This window comes from Lycorma delicatula, chromosome 4 (genome assembly GCF_047948215.1).
Source record: "Lycorma delicatula isolate Av1 chromosome 4, ASM4794821v1, whole genome shotgun sequence".
NCBI classification, from domain to species: Eukaryota; Metazoa; Arthropoda; class Insecta; order Hemiptera; family Fulgoridae; genus Lycorma; species Lycorma delicatula.
Genome location: NC_134458.1, coordinates 114,954,189 through 114,976,225, shown reverse-complemented (window position 1 = coordinate 114,976,225; position 22,037 = coordinate 114,954,189). Strand labels below are relative to the sequence as shown.

Here is a 22,037-nt window from a genome sequence, read left to right as displayed (position 1 = left end):
TACATGATTACCACTCAAAATTGTCAGTGAGAGCAAAGAAAAACCAAAACAGATTGTGGCTTATGAGAATTTGTCAGCTGTGATTATGGTGGCCTGTTATTTCAGTCCTTGAAAAACTATTCTCTGGTATAAAAAATTATTTCACTTATTAGATGTAACATTATACAATTCATATTGCCTATATAAACAAAGGTTTAAAGAAAAGTTTAAACAAATTGCAAAATCTGGAATCCCTTTCCTCAAATTCCATAATGAAATTATACGAGCAATGATTACATTGCCTGCAAAAATAAAGCATGGCAGAACTAATTACTGATCACAAGAAGACAATAACTGCTGCTGGTGAAAATGTTCACTTTCAAGAACTTATTCTTCCACCAGAATGATGTCAATCAGCCTATTATCTTAAATGTTGCCAGTGTTACAGAATTAAAGAAAAAGAAGCTAAATTGATACTGTTGTAAAACCTGCCTGATACCATATGTCCAGGACTGTTTTGAGAAGTGGCATGTGGCCCTTGCATTAAAAATTTATTCTTTTTACCAGCTGGGTGTACCTTATCTTTATTGTACCAAAAAAAGAAGAAATTAACATACCAAACATTAAACCCCCCCCCCTGTCAAAGTTGGATGGTGGTGCAAGGGGTTAAAGTTTGATATGTTAGAGAGGGGTAACCAGCTTGGTTAACTCATCTGTTCTGTTCTGAAGCTATGAGTGAGCAAGAGTTTCCATCGTCTGTTGCACGAACATATAATCATTAAAATAAACACATTAAAATAATCACAACAACTAATGAAGGCATTAAACCCACAGGAATTTTAACTTGTTTAAAGGTACAGTTTGGGGACGCTACACTGTTCCAGAACAGAGTGTATAAGTAGGCCAGACAATTAAAGGAGGGCGAGAAAGTGTAGAAAACTAGTCATGATCGACACCTGAGGTCAAGTCTCACAGCTGACAACATTAGTACCATTTGAGAGCTTATTGAAGGTGATCACTGGTTCACTGTTGAAGAAATTGCATCAGAAGAGGGTATCACCTATGGGAGTGCTCAATCCATTATCACTGATCATCATTGCTTCAGAAAAATTGGTGCTTGATGGTAATGAGGTTGTTGACTGAAAATCAAAAACAGGTCAAGTTTTTGAATCAATTTTTTTAGGCGCATCAGTGTATGTGATGTCCATCATTACACTCTGCTGTCAAAAATGGTAATGAGGGCTGCCCCATGAAGGCCAAAACCAATCCGTCATCTAGATAAGTTCTTGCGATGATTTTTTTTGACTCAACGGGATTTTTACCCATTGATTTTCTTCACTATCAACAAACTGTGAATGTGGCTTACTATTGCCAGCTGCTACAGTCAACAACAGCAATCTACCGAAACAAAAGATGGAGTATGTCATCCTTCTCCATGACAACCTAGGCCGCACACTGTAATTTTTGACAAGGGTTAAATTGGAAAAAACGCATGGGTAAATCCTCAACCATCCTCCCTACAGTCCAAATCTGTCCCCGTGACTATTTTTGGTTTGTGCCCTTGAAACAATGGTTTGGAGGGGAATGATTAAAAAATTATGAAGACGTCAGAGAAGCATGTACGCAATTGGTTGATCACTTGTCCTCAAACGTTTTATGAACAAGGAATATTCAAGCTTCCCAATTGTTGGTAAAAGTGTGTAGTTCGTGCAGGAGACTATATAGAAAAATGATGAAGGTATGAATTGTGTATATTATTAATCAATTTATAAAAAAATTCCTGTTCATATTTGATTCACCCCCATTTTTAAAGTATACAGATTATTTGATTTTGTGATTTAATTATTTGTAGCCCTAGGGATAAATACTCAAAACTATGTACTGCTACTGCAGTCATGTCCCACTTAACACAAGGATCTGTTCAGTTATATCAGTTCATTAGAAAAAAGGCTTATTTCTAATGCTTGCATAATAAAAGAATGACTGAAACAAATTTGGCAATTTTATTTGCTCCAGTTCAAAAGATACAAGTGCTTCTGGCAGAACCCACTCTTGATGGAACTGCTATAGCAGTCCCACTTAGCTAACTTTTTGCTGATGTCAGCAAGTAATTTTATGACTGCTAATTCCTGGCCATGATATGTTAAATACTATACCCTTAAGTAGTGGTTAATGACTTTCTGTAATAAATAAAGCTGTCAGGCTCATAAAAATAAAAAAATGTTATCTTATTTAAAATATGGTATCACCCTTATTTTAAATAATTTAAATATATAGTAATACAGATAAAAAATTACATCATTATTTAAAAATGTAGTATTATACAATTTTTTTTATCTAGAACCTTTTTTTCATACTGTCATATTTAGCTAACTAGATGGTTTTCAAATTGCAGATAAAATTTTTAAGCACAAAGATTTTATTGGTTGGAATTTCCAAAACCAATTTATTATCTTTTGGAATAACCCTAAGGCCGTGAATACATTAGTTCTGTTTTTCTTAAAAGTTACTTAAAGAAACATTAACATACAATTCAAACATAAGAATATATTTATTTTTTTCATAACATTCATAAGGTATAAAAACAATTGACAAATTATCTATCTAACAAATAAGTCTTACTACTGTTAATATTTCGTAGTAGGAATATTAACTATTAGAGAACTGACAATTTCATAACAAAAATAACTTTGTACTAAAAACTATATTAATTAAACATTCCTTTAGCTATTAATTTTGTCTTATCACATTTAAATATTAGCTGAAGTTAGAAAAATTGCACTATACACTTTTTTAGAAAAAAACAACTTAACTGAAACAAATATATCTTTTGAATCAGTCAAAACTGTTTAATCCAGTACCAATATTACATAAATATATTACCAAATTTTGGAGTACAACAGTAAAGTATAACTAAAATTAGAAGAAAAAACTACTAGTTATATTTTTATACAAATTTGCTTAAAATTTATTTAACCAAAACTTTCATCTTCATTAAGTACATGTATGCATTACACAAAGCATTTTTAATTTGAATTCTTAATCATTTATCCATAATTTCATACAAAACAATCACTAATTTACATTTTCTTAATTAACTGTATATATTAATTACAAACATTCTCTTAATAACCATATACACTGTATCAAAATTAAAAAAGAATTTCTATATAAAAGATTTAAAAAGTAAATATCTAAGAGATACAACAATTTGAAATTGCAAGAAAAACTTTAATTTAGATATATTGTACCTAAATGAAAATAGCTGCCTGCTGAATTTCAGATATATAATTTATTAAATCTTTTATTAAAATTTCTTCCCAATTCGACGGTTTTATAGTATCACCCAGCCAATATGATTTTAAGTTATATCTGAATAAGCATTTTCATAAATTAAAAAAAAATTTCATATTATTCCGATACAGAAGTTTGACAATAAATTACACACTACAATTGAAGAGTAAGAAAACTGTAATTAAAATAAAATAATAATTGCACCTCAACCAAAGTATCTTTTCCTGTTTTAATATTCAATGATTTTATTTTAATTCAATCCTGTTGCACCCAGAAGATAAAACTTCTAAAAAATCTGTGAATTGATAAACTTTTTTTGCAAGTTTTAAAAAGCTTTTTCTAAAAATAATTTTATCACTAAGAATTTTTCTTAATCTTCTGGTAATTGATCTTAACTTAAACATCAGCACATCAAAGCAAATTAGCCAAAATTATAAATCATGCAATAAAAATTCAGCAATATTTTTCACCACGATTTATATTTTAGGAAGGAGAAAAAAATTGCTGTACAATGCTTTAATAACAATCTTTTAACATTTTTCTCCATAATTATATTTAAAAGTAGTTTATTCAGCAAGGCATATTCATAATTTTAAATGTAGAGGTATAGTTAGAACTGATTAGATAAATTCAACAATAAATAAATATAACAATACAATTTAATTTAATCAATATGGAATTTAATTCAGAACAAATTTAACAAAGGTGTTTTATGAATAAAAAAAAGTAATCAAAATTTTATTAAATATAACCTTATTTATGAGTAAATTGTTTGTAACAGTACTCTTATGACTTTAATGTTTATTTATTCCGTAAACAAAAGTACGATGCATATATGCAAAATGTACGAATATAAGAAATATAAGATGGATTAAAGTAATTGTACTACAAACAATTAGTCTAGCTGCTGGATGCGGTATAGATGTTAAAAGTACTAGAGCGATTCTAAAGGCACTCGGGCAAGCAAATATAAACATTAACATAAAAAATGCAAAATTACTTTGTTCATGATCAAATGCTTGTGATGCAGCAAGTGTAAATAAATCGCCATATAATCCATAACCTAGTAATGCAACAATTTCAGTAAAATCAAGAGCAGCTCGTCCAATTCGTGCTAATATAAAACATATTACAGGTGTAATAGTACAATAATATAATAATACTTCTGATGGTGACATATCAGATGCAGCTGTTTGTAATTTATATGCATGTCCGTAATGAAGTATTGCAGCTAATGTCAATATTGCTAGACATGGCCCCACAAAATCAACATATACTCTATGTGATTTTTCACCAAATAATGGTGGTACAAATGATGTAAAAATCCTTTTAGGTAAATCGCTTGCAGGTACTGTAAAATACATCACAAGAGAACGAATTATATTTGGCCCAGATGCTACATTATGTCTCTTATTACAATACTGCTCATATGAGCTATCTATAAAAACTATCGAATGATTTTTATTAACCATTTTGGATACAATTTTTTCTTTTTAATTTAAAAATTAAAACAACTCTTAATATAAACTAAAATTTCTTTGTATGTTTTTCAAGTTCTTCTTTCGCTTTTTTCGCTATATCTTGTAATTTTTCTGATTTTAAAAATGCATCTTTTAGTTTATCTGGTGTTGCATCAGGTGGTAAAATCGATTTTGATTCTTGAAATATTCTGACCAAAAATCTAGCAGCACGTCTTATTGGTGCTGAATCCGCGAGTTTTTCGACTGCTTGCTCACTAAAACGAGTTCTAAAGAAGTATAAAATATAACGAAAAACCATTATCAAATTATAATAAATTAATATTAAAAAGTATATTATTCAAAAGTTCTTTTCTTTAGTAAATATATAAATTGTTTTAAAATTTATACTTTAGGAATATCAAACGAATACATATTCCTGTACTTCAAAACAAGTTCTCTTTTTAATCGAAGTTGTTTGCGTAGTGTTTCTAATTTTTCTAATTGTTCTTCTTTACTATATTCAACTCCTGGTAATCTCCGAACCTGGAAAAAATATATTAGACACCACAATTAAAATTACTTATGTATGATGTATCGCTACTTACTGCAGTATTATTAAAAAAAAAATGTTGAAGTAGAAAAAATTAAAATAAATAAGTAAATAAATTAATTTAAAAATTAATATTACAACAAATGCAGTAGACTGCTCTATTATTTACATATCCCATTTTACACAATTTTCATTTAACAGTCTGAATCTTGAAGGAAGTACAGTTATTCTGTTAAATATACAATACTATTAAATTAAATTTTGGTACTTGTCAGTGTCACACCTAATTTATTTTTTATGGTCACTGTTAAAAAAAAAATACATTCCTATTTATAGATAAGTTAACATAAAACAAAATATTGATACAATTTAATTAACCTAAAACGTTAATAAAATATAAACAAGAACATGAAAAATTACAACGCCCACCTAAGTGAAGACTTGTGTGTGGGCTATTTCCTATATACAAATTAGAAAATAAATTTTTTTTTTTTTTTTTTTTTAATTAAAAATTGTTAGAATATAATAAAAGTGAAATAGTTAAACTAAATGACAAAAATATTAAAATATATTAATCAAACATCAAACAAATACGAACTATCATTTTATAACTAAGAAATAATGAATAATAAAGTATATAATGTATAAAATAGATGTACAAAAAAGGGAACTGTATAAGTAATGTGATATGTAAAGAATGAATGTACAAAGTATAAAATATATTTAAGTAATAATAAAGTAACTTAAGACTGCAAATAAACTAAAATAAACTAATATATTTAAGACAAATTTAAGAAACCAGGTGAAAACTTCCCAAATATTTTTGTTTATGAGTTGAGAAGAAAATTCTTTCATGTTCTCATCTCCAAGCCACAATTTCAAACATTTTTTGAAGAAATAATATTTAGAACAAGATCTTAGAAAGGCAGGAAGAACTTTGATGAATTTGCTGAAGATATAGTCAGTATGTCGCTGACCAATTCTCTTGTGCCGGAAGGCTACAACTGTCTTACAGTCCAAACTTTCGAGTCACTATGTGAGGTGTGTGGAATATGTGTGTAGGGTTTCTTTAGGATAACCTTTAGAGCATATCTTTGGGCTATTTGAATTAACTCATACTTTTAAATATAACACCCAATAAATATCTAATTACTATTTATAATTTTAATGTTTACAATTAATAAAAAAAAAGAAGTTAATCATAGTTCACTTTTGTAATATAACATTACCTATAATTATTATTATTAACAATACCTGATATAATAGGCAACTCTGCCCTGAGGTAGATATTCCCCACGTCCGGAACACAACATCTACGTTCCACGTCCAGGGCGGCAACAGCTGTACTCAAGTACATTACATATAGCTGGCTAACGGGGTTCCGAGTGTTGTTTCTCGGATATGCTTTTTTCGGTCGATTTACATCTATAGGCCGAATTACAGGACTGGACTTTACGGCCACCTGCAGATACGACATTATTAACGATTACGGAAATGGATTAATACTGCCTTTAGAGCTGGCGATGTGGCGGCCACGGCCAAAGTTATTTGCAGGTGTAACGGAGACCTTTCGTCGTCCACATGCCCCCCGCGATGGCAAGCATGTAGTTAAGGTGCCCATGTTCGGAGCATGGGAGCCCTGAAAGCTTCGGTGTGTAGGGGCCTGGAGTCAGTGCAGAGACTGCGCATCCGCTCTCTGCCAGGACATATGCCGGTTCCACCGGAGTACCGGAACGGACCTCCAGGGTTGGTAGCCCTGGAGTGGGGGTGTACCCCGGCGGCTAGCCTTACTACAGAAGGGATTATTTGTTCATGGAAACTGAACAATTAAACGTGGCAGAGGGTTCACGCAAACACCCTCGTTTAGAACCGGCTGTTTCGCCTGAGGCGAAACGCCGAAAGAGTACGGAGATTAAGAGGATTGAGATTGAGGCTAGAAAAAGCTTGCAGAAAGCTTTTTTTAAGAGCAGCATCCCAAAACCTAAGTATTTAGTTATCACGAAGGAAGAAGGTAATTTCTCGAGGGTGAGTCCTTTCCTCATCGCTCGGGAAATAAACAAATGTGCTGGAGGCCCTGTTAAAGAAATAAGAAAAACTTTCACGGGACTTCATGTAGAGACTGTTAATGATATACAGTCTCAGAAGATTCAAGGACTAAAGAAAATTGGAGAGCTAGCTGTACGTGTTGATCCCCACGGCACGCTCAACACCTCAAGGGGTGTTGTTGTCTATCGGGATCTTATTAACTGTACGTAGCAGGAAATTGTAGAAGAATTAGTGCCGCAAGGAGTATTAGAATGTCGGAGGTTGAACATGAGAAGGAATGGCGAAGTCCTTCCTTCTGCATCCCACGTTCTTACATTTAACCGGCCTACTTTACCGGAGAAGATAAGAGCGGGCATATATCGGTTGGATGTGCGGGCATTTGTCCCACAGCCAATGCGATGTTTTAAATGCCAACGCTTTGGACACACCGCTGTTAGGTGTGAGAGGCCGCAAATATGCGTGTGCGGTGATGCAGTTCATGAAGGAGAGCCGTGTAAGGAGCCTCCTACCTGTATAAACTGCAGAGGACAGCATTCCTGTAGATCCAGGAACTGTCCTGTTTACAAAGACGAAGTGGCTGTGCAGGAAGTAAAAACCCTGCAAAAAGTCAGCTACTTTGAAGCAAAAAAGATCGTAAACACCCGCAGACCTACAGCAACAACAACATATGCTCAGGCTGCGGCTGCTGTTCCTGCTCCTGCTCCAGTTGCTGTTGATGAGAGTGTAATCATCAACAAACTCGCACCTACCTTGGCTGGCTTAATTGAGAGGATAATCGAAAACAAAATGAAGCCTCTCAGCACTAAAGAACCTGTTAAGCCAAGAATAATTGTACAGCCTCCTGAAGACACATCTGCAAAACAAAAAGTCGCTCCAGCACAGAAGAAAACGGACACTAAACCTGATATCCAAGTCAGTCTTAGCGAGATTTTAGTTGAAGATAAGAAAGTGACAGCTACAGAGTCTGTTATGGAGGCTCCCAAGCCTCCTGTAACTGAAGTGGCCTCTAAGCCTCAGAGGCCACAAAAAATGTCACAAGGGGGACGAGTGTCCCCCCTTCCACGGGCGGTGACCGGTGCGCCCCCCGTGTCGGGGAGCGACCAGGTTGCCGCCTCTCAATCGGCGCCGATCCATGCCCGTCGTCTTCGGTGGTCTCCGATTCGGAGACCGGAAGCTACACCGGCGACGATGTTCTCCGCGAACATGATGCCGTTCGCAATATGGAGAAGAAGAGAAAAAAAGGATGGCCGAAAGGAAAACCAAGGTCATAATTTAATTAAAAATTAGCGAGTCGATTGTACAATGGAACATCAATGGATGTTTTTCAAACATCCATGAGCTCCAACGCTTGGTGCATGATGTAGACCCGATTTGTATATGTCTGCAAGAAACGCATTTCCGCCGAAATGAAAATTTTAAATTAAAAGGTTTCGATATATTTCGGTGAGATCAACCGCCAAATGTAAGAGTTAGAGGTGGAGTAGCTATATTAACATCGACTAGAGCTACCACCGAAGCGGTTGTTCTAAACACAAACCTACAAGCGGTCGCCGTTAGAATGAAGCGTCCGCTCCAGGTCACTGTCTGCACCATATACTTGCCGTATTTTGATTGGAATAAGGATGACATAGCAAGACTAATTTCCGAGCTTCCCCCACCTGTTTTACTGGTGGGTGACTTTAATGCTCATAATTCTCTTTGGGGATCAGATCGAGTAGATCCCCGTGGAAGAGAACTGGAAGGGTTCCTGATGAATTCAGAACTTATTATTTTAAACGACGGATCAGGAACCTTTTTCAATGCCAGAGATGGTCGACGTCCTGTATAGATCTTGCACTTATAAGCGGATCGATAGCACCGAGGTACAGCTTCCATGTCATAGACGATCTGCATGGAAGCGATCATTTCCCGGTGCAAATTGTAACTGATGTTACAAGGAAAACATATCCCGTCTCTAAAACATGGTTATTTGATAAGGCAGACTGGACGAGCTTCACAGCTAGAACGATACTCCCAGAAACAACTGGAGTTATCGGAGACGATGTCGACGCCATAACAAATGCAATAATTCAGTCGGCATCGAGATATATTCCCAAAACATCTGGGAAACTTACAAAGAAACCCGTTCCATGGTGGAACGATGAAATAAGTGAAGCTATAAAAAGAAAGAAAAGGGCGTATAACGCCTTTAAGAAGCGTCCTAGTATAGAAAATCTTGTTGCCTTTAAGAAATACAGGGCGTATGCAAAACGTCTTATGATAGATTCGAAAAAACGATCCTGGCAGCAATACGTGTCATCCATCGACAAAACTACTACTGCATCAGATGTTTGGAGGAAAGTGAAGGCGATTTGTGGGCGTAATGATTTTGCTCCCATAACTAGCCTTCATGATGAAGATGAAATAAAAGATACTCCATATGAAATTGCAGAGCTGTTATCCAATCACTTCGAAAAGGCCAGCAAAACAGCCAACTACGAGGAAGGTTTTCGAACCAAAAAAGAAGAACTCGAAGGTCTACTAAATTTTAGAACTGAGTATAATTACTCATATAATGTACCATTTAAAATGGAAGAATTCGCGAAAGCGTTGGAAAAATCAGGTAACACAGCTGCTGGTCCGGATGAAATCCACTATAATATGATCAGGCAGCTGAATACCACTGCAAAGCCTAGATTATTAGAACTTTATAATAAAATATGGCGGGATGGAACGTACCCGCAGCAGTGGAAAAAAGCTCATGTTGTTCCAGTACCAAAGAAAAATAAAAATTTAACAGACCCCAATAGCTACCGTCCTATTTCTCTGACGTGTGCTATGGGGAAAATATTGGAAAAAATGATTAATAATCGACTCGTCTGGGTTTTGGAAAAAGAAAACCTGATATCACCGTATCAAGCAGGTTTTCGGCAATACCATTCTACCACTGATCAAATGATCAGCTTAGAGGACATTATAATAACAGCTTTATTAAAAGGAAACATTGTGTCGGAGTCTTCTTTGATCTTCAGAAGGCTTTTGATATGACCTGGCGTCATGGTATAATGCTCCAGATACATGAATGGGGCATTCGTGGCAATCTGCCTATACTGCTCAGCAACTACATGAATGACCGTACCTTCCAAGTACGCGTCAACAATGAATATTCATGTGAAAGAATCTTGGAAAATGGCATACCGCAAGGTTCGCCGTTGAGCGGTACCTTGTTTACCATTGCCATTAATAAATTGATATTAGCCATTCCAGTAGAAATCAGCAAAAGCGTCTATGTTGATGATCTGGCAATCGTATATGCCAGCAACAAGACTGCTATGGTGAGGTACAGATTGCAACGAGCGATCAATGCTCTAAATGAAGTTGCAAGGAATAATGGATTCCAATTCTCACCAGAAAAAACGTGCTGTGTACACTTTTGTAGGAAGAGAATTCCTCATCAAAGTCCTGCGTTGACAATTATGATAATCCAATACAATATAAAGACAGCGTAAGGTATTTAGGACTAGTATTGGATAAATCCCTTACATGGGGATTACATATACAGGACTTGAGTGATAGATGCAAAAGAGCCCTAAACATTATAAAATGTTTATCGAACTTAAATTGGGGCTCAGAAAAAGAGACATTATTGAGATTGTATAAAGCATTGGTTCAATCTAAACTAGACTACGGATGTATCGTATATTCATCCGCTAGAAAGTCGCACTTAAGAAAGTTAGACGTAGTTCATAATAGCGGAATAAGATACGCAACAGGTGCTTTCCGCACAAGTCCGGCGGCTAGTCTGATGTCTGAAGCCGGAATAATGCCACTACATTATAGAAGAGAGATCCTCTTGTTAAGATATGCAGCAAATATATGGGCTTTCCCTGCTCATATAAATAATAAATTGTTTACGAATCATCCCATGGCTGCATTATACGAACGTCGTGCTACCTATTCCAGACCAGCCGGAATTAGGTACCACGAATTAAGAAATAGATATGAAATTGCCATTCCAGATACATTGGCAATTTCTACTAGAGAAATACCGCCATGGCTCTTGCCAGCGGTTAATACAAGTTTGGATCTCTATCAAGGAGAAATAAAAAAGAAACCAGCAGTGATCATCCAGCAGGAATTTTTGGCAACCGTCAGTAGTTACGAAGAACATATTAGAATTTATACTGACGGTTCTAAAACCGAACATGGTGTTGGATGCTCGATATATGTAACTGAAGAAGCCCACTTTTGGAGACTGCCAGATGTGGCCAGTGTCTACACGGCAGAACTCACTGCAATTCAGCAAGCTCTTCGCTACACTGAACACTATTGCGAAGAGAGAGTGCTAATATGTTCCGATTCATTAAGTACACTCGTCGCAATTCGGAACAAGAACATTAAGGATGTCCTAATTGCAAACATCCTGTCCATTTTATACGTACTAAAACAACGAGGACAGCGACGCGTATTTGTATGGACTCCGGGGCATGCTGGTATTACAGGTAATGAAATCGCAGACGAAGCTGCCAGAAAGGCAACAGTCTGCGATGTTTTGGATGCATTTCCTGTAAGAGTGGCAGATGTTAAAAACTGTCTAACAAACATAGTAAAAAACAAGTGGAATGCTGAATGGGGGAGATTAAATACAAAATTAAACACAGTAAAATCTTCTCCTTATAAATGGAAAAGCGACTATAAGTTGACTCGCCGTGAACAAGTAGCGGTGACCAGACTTAGAATCGGTCATACGCGATTAACAAATTTATATTTGTTAACCGGCGAAGTGAGACCAATGTGCGGTGTTTGTAATAAAACACTGACAATCAAGCATCTTATAGAAGAGTGTACACCATATATGAGGACCTCAGAAAGAGGTTCCGTTTTAGAAATAATATTACTGCTTATCTGGATAATGGAAATGAAGAAAATATAGTTGCATTTTTACACGCCAGTGGACTTCTTAAAAGTCTATAAAAATGAAAGTTTAAAGCTGTGACAAAAGAAACTCTAAGCGGTAGGTTATATATATATATATAAAGAAAAATGGTATTGATAAGTTTAATTTTAAATGTATGCATATATACATAAGGGAGTCTCGAAACGTGGCACGTATAGTGACGGAAGGTAGCACTCTTGCCTAGGCCATTTTGGCTCACCTGCATTCAAGAGCAGTGAGTCAGGGTGTGTCCGATGATGGCATGGGGGACCCTCAAGGGTGGATTGAGGGCGCGAGGCTGTGGGTGTACGCTGTGCATGCCTATAGCCTGTTTATAAGAAGGATTCAACTGCCACGGCACCCTGGCGCGACTGATATACTGCTCAACGGCGGTTCTGGTCGCCCCGAGGTTGCTTAAACAAACTATAAATGAGACTCGTAGAAGAAAGAAAGAAAGATATGGTAGGATAAGTTTTAATTTTAATTTAATGGTCTTTTGGGAACCTATCCCAAATTTTAATATTGGGGCCCTTTACACCCCGTAAGTGTTTTGTGATTGTCCTTGTCTTTATGTCTTAAATGTTTTGTGTAGTTTGTGTTTTTAAATAAAATGTAAGGGCCCTTTACACCCTTACATATGACGATCCAGATGGTGATAGTAGTTTCTTTTAAAGATTGTGACGAGGGCTAATGACCTTAGCAGTCGATGCCCATAAAAATTCAGAAAAAAAAAATAGGCAACTCTTCTAGTTTTAACAAACTAGACTATACTTAATTTTATCTTTTTAATAATATTTTGTGACCTTCATCATTACTGGTTTTTAATATGTAGTAATATACATATTCAAAAATTTACACTTTAGTCAAAACTTTTCTTTTTTTTTTGTAACATTATTTACTCGAAGACTTGTACAGATCTGCTGACTCAAGTCAGAAATTATTTGAGTTTTATTTCTATTTTCTTGGATTTTATTTTCTCATAAGAAACTAATATTTCCTCTTGGTCATCTTCAATTACTTTACCTAATAATTTTGATCTTAACATTAAATCAAAATTTTCTAAATTAACGTCCTTGGTCTTCTAACAGCATGGTATTCCTAAGATTTACTTCTGGATCTGCTTATTAGAAGATTTACACATAGTTTAATGAATAGTAAATAAACTAAAAGTAACTTTGATTTTTAGCACTGCTACCAAAAATCAGAAATAAGCAATCTTTTGTTAATTTCTTACAATAACAGATTTGCACATACAGAGGTCAATAAGTGAAATAACATCTATTATTACATAATGCTAATTATGTTACAGTATAAACTTTTTTTTTATTTTATAAACATTAATAGTATATTATAACTTAAAACAGTGCTTCACGAGAAAGCACTGTTTTAAGTGAACCAGGTTCACATTCAGTTATAGACAATTTCTATTACTTATTTATTTACTTAATATTACTGGAAATTTTAAACATTATTTTTAAATAATATTATAATCAAAGGCTTAATGATAATTTATAGCTATGAAATATTTTTCACCAACTACAAAACACCATAAGAAAAACTATTAATTTACTTATACATGTATAATGTTCAAAATTAAAACCAAAACGTTTTAGCATGCTAGCAACTTCCAACAACATATAATTTCTATTGATAGGCAAATCATTTTGAAGATACATAAATAAATGCTTTATTCAGGCCAGTTAATAAGTAAAAATATATAGATCACACCAGGAACAGGTGGGTATGCAACTCCATAGCTAGCAAAATAGCCGCTATTGCCTGGATCAAGAACAAAAACCAGGGTTTTCTTCACATGAATTCAACAAGGGCAAGAGTTTTTTCAATGTTTTAATGCATATTTAAAAATATACAATAATATCAGCAATATCTTCTTTTTTTTTTCGTGTGTGTGTGTTCTGTTTCTTTTGTTGCAGATACCAACAGCCACCACAAAAAAAAACAAATGGTTTCTTCACTGCGGCCACGCGGTCCCCCCAACCGCTTCCCGGACACACGTGTGTCTGAAGGTTAATAATTACGTAGAGTGAATAATTTCTGTTTACTTCTTCTAAGAAAACCGCCGCCCCAAAACCGCGATCACGAATAGGTATCACCATTTTGTAAGTTCCCTATTACCTTTCCTTTCAAGAAAGAAGAAAGAGGGAACGAGCCCAGCACGGAAGAAACCTGCACTTTCCCACGTTCAGCCCTTCGGGGCCTCGGGAATTTCAAGGTTAACGGTATGTAACTTCGGTTACTACCAATTCTTGGAAAGTGCAGGCCAAAGAAGAATGAAGAGGTCTTCGGAAGAAGAAGATGAAGAAGAAGGAAGACCCACTACTCGTCTCAACATCATGGACTGGAGTCCGGAACAGAGCCCAGCAGAGATGCGTCCTGAAGGGCAGCCATAGCAGAAGCGGATGAAGAGCTTCTACACAACCTCTCCTTTTTAAAACTTACAAGTAGAGTAAAATAATCCAGCAATTGCGACTCCTCCGGAGTAGGGGTAGCATTGCTCCCTCCTCATAGTTAGTGCCCCGTTATGGCGTATTCCTGCTAGCCTATGAAACGTTAGCACTGAAAGGACTTCAGTAGACGGTCTGATGGGGAATTACGTCGGGAGGACAGGCTTCATAAGCCTAGCCTTCCGCGGTCGGCCCATAAAATGGGTTCGATAACGCTGGTTCAACAACGGATTGGAATGCAACTAAATCCGTCTTAAATTAACTAAATAATAATAAACAAAACTTAAAAAATTAGACCCGCCATTTAAAATAACCCTTAAAAAAAAAAACAAGCCCGATTAGAATCATCCAGCAGCAAGGGACTCTGTCCAGGTTCTGCGATAAGTAGGGAGAAATAAACTCCCGTCAACTTTGCATTCCAGTAATATCTACATTAATTGTGAGTGTGATTTAATTTTTATTGTAACACTAGTTCAGTTATAAGACATACATACTTGTTTTAATTATTAAACATTTTAACACCTAATAGTGGTATTTTTCTGTAACAAATTAATACTTCTACAAAACACTTTACTCTTTAATCTATTTGAACTTTATTAAATGAAGGTTTTATTCAGAAAATAAAACATTTTGTTGTTTAACTCCCACATAAAAATCTAGTTTGCAATCATTTAGCTAACTGCAGCCATACAAAAACTTTTTCTAATGGCAACCAATATGTTAAAAATAATACAAGGTTTCTTAAGTGTACTAAAAATATACTGCACAGATTAGTTAAAATTCTAATTAAACTAGTGTTGCTTTTGAGCAACCCAGCCTTAAACTAAATGTATTAAAATAACACTCCATTTAACCTATTAGTTGTATCTCTTGTAATTAGTTTAATGTCTCTGTTTTTTCATTTAAAACAATTTTATTTCAAAAGTTGCACTACACACAACATAAAACTATGCATGAAGCAACAAACAAGTTTTATTTATATTTCAAAATTAGCATGTTATAGTTTGTTTTTAAATTTGAAAAAAGTGTAATCTGTTGCTTTGAAATAACAATAACACTACTGAGTTGCTTACGTCAGTGACTAGATCAGATTTTGTTTGCTACTAGCAGGGTCCATCAAATAAAGTATATTCTTTGTTTTAAGAAATATCAAAACTGAATGCTTATTAGTAAATCGTGAAAAAACAGTAAAGAAAATAAGATCATACTTCTTTTTGACATTTGTGTGGATAGGTTCAACAATAACACTCTTTTAGTTTATTGGTATGTACATAAAATAATTTTGTTAGCTCTTACTAAGCCATCATTAATCTGTGAGTGAGCAATAGTTAATACATACGTCTGAAAAGAACTAGATCAATATTCCAAGACCCAAAATTGTGGATTTATACAAAAATCTAACAGTGCTTCTGGGCTAACATTAATAAGGAAGGTCATTACAAAAAAGAAAAAGCACTTCTTAAAATTTTACATGAATAAAATCAGTTTTTTAAAATTAATCTATAAGAAAAAAAATAACCAACAATATTACATTAATATGTTCTAATTATATTAAGGATTGATATATGATAGTGTATACAGCAGGAGTATTTAGAAAATAATTCAAAAGCAAATTTTTTGTCAATAATATTAAATGTAATACAATAAATCTTGAGCTAATCAAAAATATTTAATATGACTACAGCAACAGTCTGTATGCATAAACAGTATACTCTCTGCAAATTAATTTTATTCAATTTTGGAGACAGAACATTTAATAATAAGGAATAGTAGTATGCAGTTATTATTTTAACTGCAAAACATTAAATAGTCTCTTAGTAGCATTAGAATCATCCTTCAGCAAAAAAAAGCTAAGTGAAATTCAAAGGCAGAATAATATACTTTAACTAAAAGTCTACCAAAGAGCAGAGGGCATATAGTAGAGCAGGTTTTTTTTTAAACAGCCTTTAACTTACTGATTAAGAAATGTCTTCTGGCATAATTTTGTTAAAAAAAAATTACAACAGTTCTATGGGTCAATCCCACAGGAAACATTTGAAGTGTCCTAGAAAAAACATAAGCTGGTTGCTTGACCAATGCAAAAAAACAATTGAAACTTATCCATTTGTTTCCTACATTTTCAGGACCTTAAAACAATTTTTTTTTTTAACTTTTTATTTAAGCAGTTTACCTCTGGTGGTCATTTTTGTTACAGTGCACACACCTATTTTTGTTACTGTAAGAGTTTACGAAAAAAATTATAACTAAAAAACTATTGGTCCTGAAAGGATGAAAGAAAAAACAATTTAATCATATTTTCTCAAGGTAAAAGATTAGTCCAGTGGTTTATTTACCTATCTCTCTTCTTTCTATGAAAAAATTACCAATAAATTTGAACATGAAAAACAAGAGGCAGGGAGAATGCCTCTTGTTTTGAATTATAAGGGGGTGGGACAGTTTGAATTACATTTTTATATTTAGGTATATACTAATAGTTTTACCATAAATAATATTAATGGTGATATACATACCCCTAAATTTAAAAAAAAATTCAAATTTTGGCTTCAAATAACTCTGATGGGGTTTGTGATAAAAAATCTCAAATTTGCAAAACTTGCAGGTTTTTGTAGATGCTTATGGCAAATAAAAACGTTTCTTGTACTAATAAAAAAGTTATATCCTCTCAAAAGTCATGAAAAACTTGTTAAAAGCGATACCATTTTGACTCACTAAATAAGTGCTCCAAGGGGGTTTCTTGTCTTGAAGTTGATATTTTCAATATTTTTTAAAAATTATTAACGATAGGCAATACCAGTAATAATTACCATAATTTAAGCAATACCAGTAACCTAATGCAATTTTTATTCAAAAATGCTTGTAAAACTTACCCAAACTGAGATTTCAATGTGTAGCCTACATCTTTTCTCAAGAATTCATATTTATTTTTTTAATATTGGTTTATTTTTGTAAACAGTATCAAAGAAAGAATAAATTGTAGCAAAATTTTAATTACTCTTCAGTGAAATAGCCTGTTTCTGTAGCAATGAAAGTTTATTATTTAGAATGGTTAACCAACAGCTGTGATATCTCTTCTGATAATTCTCTTGAAATTGTATGAGAACGACCTGTCACTGTAGTTAGTTCAAGTGATGTCAACTTTCTCAGGACTTTGCAGATCAGTACCCACTCTTTGTCTTGTTGAGACTTTTGAAATGATGTACGTGATCTAGCTGGATGGAAAAAATGAACCTGCACATCATTTTCAAGGCTAATGTCTACCACTTCTCCTATCCATCACTAATCATCATACACAAACAATAGTTTTTACCTGTGAAAGTGGTGCAATACTTGACACAGGATGTCTTTATAGTCCTTGGAGTTTGAAGTAAAGTAACATCTTACAATGCCTTCTGACACAGGAACATACTTATGGTAGCTTCTAGTATCAACAACTCTTTCACAGCAGTCAAAATGATTTTTAGAGTTTCTGAAATCTTAGCTATCTCATCTGATTTAATAAAAAAAATACTTTAAGTTTTTCAGATTGAGATTAAAAAGTGTTCTGATATACCTCCTTGATATGGTTTGTTAAGTTTTTGAAAGCCAATAAAATGTTGCTGTATCGTGCTTCAAATCATCACTTAAAATACAGACACTTTTGTGTCGTAATACAGTATTTTCCTTGAAATAGAACACAAAAGGGTGAACTGTGGCTTGGCTGTTTGTATCTCATCTTAAACAAGAAATGAAAAGTTTTCTTCTTCACCTAATTCTGATTGTTTCTTCTTGAAAAACTGAGCTTGAGATTTTGACACAAAATGGTGTTTTCAGCTTTTCAAATTTTTCCACTAATGATTCAAAAAACTGATTTTTGGTCTGAAGAACAGTAATCATCTCTGCCCTATAAGCTTTTCTTTATTTTCCTGTTTAGCCTCCGGTAACTACCGTTTAGATAATTCTTCAGAGGATGATATGTATGAGTGTAAATGAAGTGCTAGTCTTGAGATGTGTGGTTAATTGAAACCCAACCACCAGCAAAGATCACCGGTATCCACGATCTAATATTCAAATCCATGTAAAAATATCTATCTTGCTGTACTAGGACTTGAACGCTATAACTCTCGACTTCCAAATCAGCTGATTTGGGAAGACGCGTTAACCACTAGACCAACCCGGTGGGTTCTGCCCTATAAGCTGTTACCCACTATTTGTACATTATTATATCTGGCAACACATCATACTCTTTGGGAAATTTGAGCATGTCAAACACTGCTTGGTTACCTGGATATTTGGTGCACACATTCATCATACAGCTGTAGTTATCCTTGTCACAAAGATGTCTACTAAGTCCTTATAATCAACATTAAGTTTGTGACCATCAATCATGAGTTTAATGTTCTGGTGGTGGGGGCAGACAAACTGTATGAGTCTTGGATGCACTAACCAAGATTCACAATTTTGGACGGAGTTCACAGAACTTCAACCTTACAATTTTTTCCTCAGGGTTTTCACTTTTAAAGGAGACATATAATTCATTTAAGTTTATCAGAACAAGGCGCTTTTGTTTATGCACTTTTGACACCATCAACATGCGTGCTAACACAATCCTTCTTACAAGGGCACAACAGAACCGCCCATACAGGTGAATGAATTTTGACAAAAACCTTTTTTTAATGATATTTACAAACACTAGTGACATCTGAATTAACACGTAAAAAAATATTTGTTGGTTTTCATCACTACATTCACAAATTTTAATTAGTTCTTTTGGCACTGTACCACACACTATTTTATGACACTCTTCATTCACATAAATTCCTATGGAACATTGTTCTTCCATTGTTTTATGTGAAATTACTTTAAAATAATGTAAAAATTTAACTGATTTTAAAATCTGCAAATACAATATTATTAAGTAAAACTTATTTAATAAACACTTCCAAACACAGGATGAAATTTGAGACACTCTGTAAAGATGTGAAAAGGTCACTGACTAATGTCAGACTGACCAGTCTCTAACTGCAAAGCTAAATGATGCATACAAGCATAAATGAGCATGTTGCAACATGAATTTCCCTACGACTGGAAATGACTTCAAGCACTTGTCATAATATGAACACTGCAGTTGCATGGTTTAAACAAGTCTATTTCAACTATAGTAATATGTATAAAAATATTAAAGTGCCAAGAAACCCCCTTGGAGCACTTATTTAGTAAGTCAAAGTGGTATTGCTTTTACGGGTTTTTCATGATTTTTGATAGGTTATAACTTTTTAATTAGCACAATACATAAGAAACCTTTTTATTATCCATAAAAATCTACAAAAACTGTAAGTTGTGCAAATTTGAGATTTTTATCACCAACCCCATTAGAGTTATTTGAAGCCAAAATTTGAATTAAAAAAAAAAATTATTTTCAAAAATTCATAAAAATTTAGGGGTAAGTATATCACCATTAATATTATTTATGGTAAAACTAATAACATATATCTTAATATAAAAAAATATTTCAAACTGTATGCCATCTCTGCCTTTTGAGAAAAATTACCAAAGTGAAATTTCGCAGTTTTTCATGTTCATCTTTATTGGTAATTTTCTCATAGAAAAAAGAAAGATAAATAAATAAATCACTGAACCATTCTTTTACCTTGAGAAAATATGAATAAACTGCTTTCTGTTTCATCCTTCCAGACCAATCGTTTTTTAGTTATAATTTTCTTCCGTAAACCCTTACTATCACAAAAATAGGTATACGCACCGTAAGAAAACTGGCTGCCAAAGGTGCACTGCTTAAAATAAAAAATATTTCAAGGTCCTGAGACATGTAGGAAACAAATGGGCAAGTTTTTTTTTTTGAATTGGTCAAGCAACCACCCTTGGGTCACTTCAAATGGATTGATCCCAATAGAAAAGTGTACTTATTTCTAAACATACCTGTTCACGAGCAAGTTCAAACTTTTTATGCAGTTCCAAAACTTTTTGGCTTACATCAGTAGATTGTCCAGCTTTTTGAGTATCATGGGGTTCTCGATCAACACTGCAAATATGTACAATAACATTACAAATACATTGCAATTTTATTTTTTTATTTGCCATAAATATATAATTTTATTAAATATAAAACTCAATTTTTTTTTTAGAAGGTTTATACTTGCTTTATATTATTAAAGTGGTTATTAAAAAGAAAAAAAGATAATATTTTTGCAGATCTTCTAGAAGTTCATTGACAAAACCATTTAATTCGTTCCAAAAATAGTACCTGCAAGTGTAATTTCCCATATTCAGCAAGCAACTTCTAGATTTCAAAAGAAAAATCACTTTTATCCCATTCATCAAGTTTTAAAGTAAGGATATTGCAGAAAGCATCAAGAAAACAAGTATTCGTCAAGTATTTGTAAATATCTGTAGTAATAAGCAGAATAAAATATAAATTGTGAATACCCAAACTGAACTATTAAAAATTAAGCAAAGGTGTATATACTTTATACATATATTTTTCCATCCACAGTTAAGATAAATTTATTAAATGAAGAGGTCCTATGTTGCACCAGAGGTTAAAACAGCAGCATAAAAATTACAAAAATAAAATTTGATTATTATGAAAAAATGAATATTATCAAACATTCGCTTTCCCGGAGAGCTGAAAAAGCAATAAAATCCCAGATAGTTTTAAAAAACTAACCCTACATAACAGTAGAACTTCGATACTGTTACATGGACCTATTGTAGGTGATAAACACCTACAATTTTAAATTACACGTGACAGTATAAATCAATTATTTTCCAGAAACCTTTTTTTGTAAAAAATTACCTTCGAATTATTTCGTATATAAGCGGTAAAAAATCGACATCAACATCATTCACAGTTAACTTATTAGGTATTTCAGTTATGTTTTGTTCTTGCTGATCATTCGTTACAATGTCCATCTCGACAGTATAACCATTTCCAATAAAGACTATCTCTAACACAATCAAACCACAAACTTTTTTCCTATTTTTCAAACCGCACGAAATACTAGTTACGACCTACAAGAACGAACCATGACATGTGCAAGATGACAACATAATCCCACGAACATACAAAAGAATGAGTTTCTTTATGTAAATTGCAAACTACAACTAAAATACAGTAGTTATTAAATTTCGGATGTAAATTAAAAAAAACTAACCTTAAACTTTTATCAAAGTACTTTCGAGATGATAATAAATAAATAAAAGAAGGATAAGATAGTTTTTGTAGTTTTAGTGATTTATAACAATGCACTTCTTATCTCTAAGAAATTATCTTAATTTTTAATTATTAAAAATATGGTTACGTTAATTAAGTAATCTATTATTCTTAAGTTGCA

At 33.6% G+C, this 22,037-nt stretch overlaps 2 protein-coding genes across 2 annotated transcripts; both read right to left on the bottom strand.

Annotated features, from left to right (window-relative positions):
- Positions 1-2,506: 2,506 nt before the first annotated feature.
- LOC142323774 (protein YIPF3-like) lies at positions 2,507-4,745 on the bottom strand. The gene has a single exon (XM_075363969.1). The coding sequence runs from the start codon at positions 4,743-4,745 to the stop codon at positions 4,068-4,070; it is 678 nt and encodes a 225-aa protein (XP_075220084.1). The 3' UTR covers positions 2,507-4,067.
- A 390-nt stretch (positions 4,746-5,135) lies between these two features.
- MED9 (mediator complex subunit 9) lies at positions 5,136-21,760 on the bottom strand. The gene is made up of 3 exons (XM_075363970.1): positions 21,500-21,760; positions 20,623-20,725; positions 5,136-5,276 (listed from the first exon to the last, which is right to left on the bottom strand). Exons 1-3 carry the CDS (start codon positions 21,613-21,615, stop codon positions 5,136-5,138), a joined length of 360 nt encoding a protein of 119 aa, XP_075220085.1. The 5' UTR covers positions 21,616-21,760.
- Positions 21,761-22,037: the final 277 nt, after the last annotated feature.

Excerpts from the sequence above, each read along its gene's own strand:
- LOC142323774 (XM_075363969.1), bottom strand. The coding sequence starts at position 4,745 with ATGGTTAATAAAAATCATTCGATAGTTTTTATAGATAGCTCATATGAG.
- MED9 (XM_075363970.1), bottom strand. The coding sequence starts at position 21,615 with ATGGACATTGTAACGAATGATCAGCAAGAACAAAACATAACTGAAATA. Across the intron at positions 20,726-21,499 it reads ATATACGAAATAATTCGAAG|TGTTGATCGAGAACCCCATG; the intron begins GTAATTTTTTAC and ends ACATATTTGCAG. Across the intron at positions 5,277-20,622 it reads TTGAACTTGCTCGTGAACAG|GTTCGGAGATTACCAGGAGT; the intron begins GTATGTTTAGAA and ends TATTTTTTCCAG.